This window comes from Elaeis guineensis, chromosome 15 (genome assembly GCF_000442705.2).
Source record: "Elaeis guineensis isolate ETL-2024a chromosome 15, EG11, whole genome shotgun sequence".
In the NCBI taxonomy this organism is placed as follows: domain Eukaryota; kingdom Viridiplantae; phylum Streptophyta; class Magnoliopsida; order Arecales; family Arecaceae; genus Elaeis; species Elaeis guineensis.
The window spans coordinates 59,352,375-59,358,025 of NC_026007.2; the positions used below are offsets into that span (position 1 = coordinate 59,352,375).

Consider the following 5,651-nt stretch of genomic DNA (forward strand, 5'->3'; position numbering starts at 1 on the left):
TAAATATAATTTAAAAAATTAAAATACAAAATATCGTAAAACATCTATGGATCCTTTATCAATGCGAGCAGCCTAGGATGCCCTTTGGAAGACGTAGAGCATGGTCATGGTCTTATCGGAGACGGCAGACAAACAACCAGCCAAACGTTCACCAATCCGAATCTCCGGACCGTCCGATCATCCAGGTGTCGACCAACCAAGTACGCAAGCACGTGGACTCGGATACACCGTCCGGTGCGTGCGGGCCGCGGCGCCCTGCAGAATCGACCCTCCCCGCTATTCCTTCCTTGCTCCCCACCCCACGTCGTGGCAACAGAGCACAGGTGGGTTCCATCAAGAATAAAAACAGAGGTTGCTGGAATTAGGGATGGGTTGAAGGTTTGAATCGCCATGGATGCACCGCAGCAGCAGCAGCAGAGGAGGAGGCAATCATTGCCTCCATCTACCGGAGTGGATCTCTGCAGCATTGTGATGAGGGTTATTTTTTTCGCTTTGATTCCGGTAAGAATGAATGTAAGAGAAGGAGATTATGGGGGTTTTGTTCAGTTCAATCATTCCTCCGGGAATCGATCTGCAAGTTGGTTCGATTGGATTTTCAATTAAAGTTGATTTCTTTTACAGTAATTGCACGGAGAGAAGAATAACTACTCGATTTTTATAAGCTAATCTCTGCAAAATTTCAGTATATTGGGGACTCGTTTGAGTACCAAAAACATCCATTACGAATGCTCCATTTGGCACCAATAAGAACATGTTGATCAAACTAATCTCCATGGAATAACGCGGTTTTCTTGATATTGGTTAAGGAATTGTTTTTGAGCTTGATAAAGTGTCGAAACTTACGGATAAGCCATGTTGGTCATATTTGTTGATATGTTGTTACTGTTTTCATGCTCTTCAGGACTAGATTTTATGGGTTTCGTTGTAGGAGACCAATTATAGGGCAGTAAAGATCTAAATGGATATCATGGTTTCATCCACCGCTCCTTGATGGGCAATGGGTAATGTTTTGGCTCTTTGGTATGCAATTTGTATCTTAAAGATGGATGTGGTTCCTTCTATTGAACCTTGCCTGGTACCATCTTTCTTTGAACACTAACCAACTGTAGATAAGCTGCGTTACTTCCACTTGCATGAGCTTAAGTTTGGGCACTTGAGATGTAGTTGGCCTTGCTCATCATAAGCCAGGCTATATCCAAAATGGTTATGGCAGGTAATTCAGCAAAATTTGTAGAGGTATATGTTTGGTTGAGATTTGGTCGTACAACTTTCTTAAGTATAAGAGAAACATGGGCAACTTTTTAATTTCACCTCATGTGATTGAATATACAATTGCGCTGATTAAATTGTCATTGTTATGAAAGTTAGAAGGACATTTGGCAACTTGTGTGTTGTGTAAATCTCTCCTATCAACTCTATTTGCATTGTAAGCCCACTTATGTATACCCATATTTCACCTAGCTTTTGTCATGATGCTTCAATTTACAACTTGAAGGGCTGTTTGGTTGACTAATTTTACCAAAAAAAAGCTTACAAAAAACTCAAAATGAATGAGATTTACAAAGAAATATTATTTGGCTGTTTCCATACCATGTTTTCTGCCAAAATTGACAAGTCAAGCCAGAGAAATGAGTTTTATGGGAAGCAGGTATTTCCCTTGTTTTCAACAAAAACTGCTTTTGTGAAGAATCATGTTTTATGATTATGTGGTTAAAAAAAAAAAAAAGCAACCAAACATCCCCATATTATATGTCAAAATCATGTGTATGGGGGTAGACAATTCGTAATGCAACATGCTTTCAGTTTGTACAAGGGTTAGGTTGAAATCCAAGATCTAGATGTTGATTGAGAGCAGGCATTGCATTTCAGTTGGATTGTAGTCTCTTCAAATCATCAGTTCTGGGCATGAGCAATGCATGTGCTGACCAGAAGGATTATTTGCTGCTTAATTCTAGTCCCATCTATCATGATTGCTTTGAGTGGATTTGATTGATATGCATCCCATTTTATGTGCTTCTTTATTGTTCTTAACCATATTATAAGGAGTTGAGGGTGCCAACTACCGCAGTTGGTAAAATTTTCAGGGGTTGGTACCATGGACCGAGATTTGAGTCCTGCCCTCACCCTGATCACAGCGGGGATTCCTCCTATCCTAGTTCTTAACTGAAAAATAAAAAAGGGAATAATTTACCTGGAAGGAAAGAGAGATGAAGCGAGCAGTGGCCATCTTAACATCATATATTTTGTTGTACAAGGCTATGATATAGGCCAACGATAATACCTATCGATTAAATCACGATTCATATCTAATTTGACATATCTGATTATTATGTGATAACTTTACAGATAATGCTTTCATTCTCAATCCCGACACCAAGATCCAGTTTTTCCATCTTGCATCAAGTTCCTGAAGGCCATGTTGGTGCATATTGGAGGGGTGGTGCTCTTTTGAAAACTATTACTGATCCAGGTATGTCTATGATAATATAGTTCCATTTGTATTCATAGGCACTACAATATGCTTGAAAAACTCTCTCTTTGCCAGGCTTTCACTTGAAGTTGCCTTTGATAACCCAGTTTGAGCCCATACAAGTTACGCTTCAGACAGATCAGGTAATTGGCTCATACTTTGTTCGACCTGATTAGGGCCCATGACCCCATATCGGCCAACTGTGGTCTGCATTTCAGCTTTGATGTTATACTCATCTTCATATTTCAAAGGAGAAAAGAAGAGTGAGGGGTGAAATACTTATTCGTGTTGACTGCACTTCTTCTTAAATCGAATCCATTTTAACAATGACCTGTATCATACCATTTAGATAACATTGAAAAAAACATCTAATTAAGGAATCAAGTTAATTCTTTTCTTATCAAGTGTACATCAAAACTGTATGCCTTTTGCTTCTTCTTCTTTTTGGAAAAAAAATTGCAATCAGGTAAGAGATATTCCATGTGGTACGAAAGGTGGTGTTATGATCAGCTTTGATAAGATAGAGGTACAGAAGCGTTGTCCTTGCTCTTGATTTGTTACAGCTAATGAACGAGATTTATCCTTTTTTACCTCAGTTATGTGATATGGTTCTTGTTTCACTTATAATTTAAGTACTTTTCTGGTAGGTTGTCAATCGCCTTCGTAAAGAGTATGTGTATGAAACTCTACTCAATTATGGCATATATTATGATAAGACATGGATCTATGATAAGATTCATCATGAGATCAATCAGTTTTGCAGCGCTCATACCATGCAGCAAGTTTATATTGACATGTTTGATCAGGTTAGCACATAAATTCTGAATTTGGATTTGGAAAGTCATTGTCAATTTCTATCCCAAAGCATAAAGAAAAGTATTTTCTTTTGACTGCTGTAGAGTTTGCAATTCTTTTGTTCCCTAACAATGATGACAGTGTTTCAGATCGATGAAAAAATGAAAGAAGCCATTCAAAGTGATTGTACACGTTATGCTCCAGGTATTGAAATTATCAGTGTTCGTGTTACAAAGCCAAATATCCCATTGAGCATTAAGCAGAATTTTGAACTCATGGAAGAGGAACGCACTAAGGTATTTATCTCATGATCTTTGACATGGCCAGAACACACAGTCTGTAGTATATGTTGCCAATCAATAAGGTCTTGAATGCCCAGGTATGCTGTAGGAAGAAAATATCCTGGGGCATCAAGTTTCAGAATTTGGACAGGTTTTAGATGAGAGAAGGAGGTGAAACAAGAGTTTAGCTCTAAAGGATAAAATATGACAATTTTTGAATTCTGTGAGTTTGCAAATTAACTTCTAGAGTGTTGTTGTGTCCAATATAATGATGAGACTGCAGAATCCCACCAAACTAAATGAACAAGGAACTGTGTTCAATTTTCGGTGTAAATGCATGTCTTCTGGCAATGTTACTTTTAAATAGCATGCCCGGGCATCTGAACATCCTTATAATATTTTTCTAATGGAACAAATGCTTTGTTATTCTCTCTTTCTCTCACACACGCATACACAAAGCCAACTTAATACCAAAGATTAGTGAAAGAACAAACAATTACAAACGTTGCCTAGTCCATTCAGGCCAACATAAAACAATGCCTTCAAAAACATGAAATATAAACATTTGATGATTCGAAATGGCCAACATTTTCCCCTTCAAATCCTCCTTGTGTACCTTTATCACAACTTAGTTCACCCCAAGTCTTAGACTTTCCTTATTTGATTTTGGAGTCTTTTATTTAGTACAATACCAAATCCTGGTGGTACATCCTCCTCAGTGATTAGTCCCATTCTTTCTTAATCTTCAGGAACAGACTCCTTTTCAGAGGGTTCAGATTTATGCAAAATTCTATGTACACTATTGTACTTATTGGGAGACCTAGAGTTGAGTACTTATAATATCATGTAGGTAGCATATGAAGTTATGAACAGTTTGATGTGCTATACTTTTTGACACTTTGACATAACACAAGAATGCTCGATTATTTAATTGTTGATTTTTTTTTTTTTTAAAATACTTATAGGCTTTAATCGCCATAGAGAAACAGAAGGTGGCAGAGAAGGAGGCTGAGACCCAGAAGAAGATAGCTTTGTCAGAAGCAGAAAAGAATGCACAGGTCAGCGGGATTCTCATGGAGCAGAAGCTAATGGAAAAGGAGAGCATCAAGAGGCAGCAGGAGATTGAGAATGAAATGTACATTGCACGTGAGAAGAGCCAAACAGATGCCAATTTTTTTAGGTTGGTCCTATATTTACTTATTTCCTGACTAAAAGTACGATGCTGAACATTCTTTTGCGGACAAATGTATCATCTTTACACTTTCCAGAGTGATCAAGGAAGCAGAAGCCAACAGACAGAAACTCACGCCCGAATATCTTGAGCTCAGGTTCATTGAAGCCATTGCAAATAATTCAAAGATCTTCTTTGGAGACAAAGTAACAAAATGTCGCTTTACATGTTTAATTTTTATCGTGTTACTGAACGAAAATCTAAGCTAGGTCAAAATTCTGATGCAGATACCTAACATGATAATGGATCAGAGACTGCTTGGTAATTGTCAGAATGGTATTGTGAGAGAAGAGCATGCACAGATGTGACAACCAGTTGATTTATACTTGAGAAGAACATAAATCATGGTCAATTTGATCTGTTGTTTGGGCCATCTTTCAAAGAGTCTTGATCTAAGCTGTTGTGATTGGACATTATTCACATCTTTTCCAGGACTTCGTTCTTTCTATACCTAAGGTAGTTCGATGCGGCTAGGTAAAAGGCTTGAAAGGCTGCTTATAGGTTTGATGAAACTAAGAAAAAAAGGTTTTATGCACAATTGTTGATAGCTGTTTGATTTGCTTCATACTTCGTTTTTTTTTTCGGGGGATGTGGAATTCCTACATTGGTCACAGGAGCATGCTGCCACAGAGATGGTGCTGATTCTGATGGAGACCAGTGCATTGGTTAAGATATATGAGTCTAATGAACCATTCTTAGTTGTACTATCATTTCTCTTGTTGTTTTATAAAATTATCTGCGACCAGCAATTCTGGGTCCCTTCTAGTATGCCTTGGTTTCCTTTGAAGGTAACGGAAGCAATGCTTGTGTTTTATTGAGCCTGAGAACCTGTTCTTGAAGAGGCTTAACTAACCAGTTGGTTAACCTTGGACGG

General features: G+C 38.0%; 1 protein-coding gene across 1 annotated transcript; it reads left to right on the forward strand.

Annotated features, from left to right (window-relative positions):
* The first annotated feature begins 241 nt into the window (after positions 1 to 241).
* Positions 242 to 5,349, forward strand: LOC105058075 (uncharacterized). The gene is made up of 9 exons (XM_010940862.4): positions 242 to 501; positions 2,347 to 2,470; positions 2,546 to 2,613; positions 2,937 to 2,996; positions 3,118 to 3,276; positions 3,415 to 3,561; positions 4,512 to 4,726; positions 4,815 to 4,923; positions 5,005 to 5,349. The coding sequence occupies exons 1-9, from the start codon at positions 391 to 393 to the stop codon at positions 5,083 to 5,085; spliced, it is 1,074 nt and encodes a 357-aa protein (XP_010939164.1). The 5' UTR covers positions 242 to 390; the 3' UTR covers positions 5,086 to 5,349.
* Positions 5,350 to 5,651: the final 302 nt, after the last annotated feature.

Bases quoted from the DNA above. Each gene is read 5' to 3' on its own strand.
- LOC105058075 (XM_010940862.4), top strand. From the start codon at position 391: ATGGATGCACCGCAGCAGCAGCAGCAGAGGAGGAGGCAATCATTGCCT. The intron at 502-2,346 runs GTAAGAATGAAT...ATAACTTTACAG, and splicing joins TTTTTTTCGCTTTGATTCCG to ATAATGCTTTCATTCTCAAT. The intron at 4,727-4,814 runs GTTGGTCCTATA...TACACTTTCCAG, and splicing joins ACAGATGCCAATTTTTTTAG to AGTGATCAAGGAAGCAGAAG.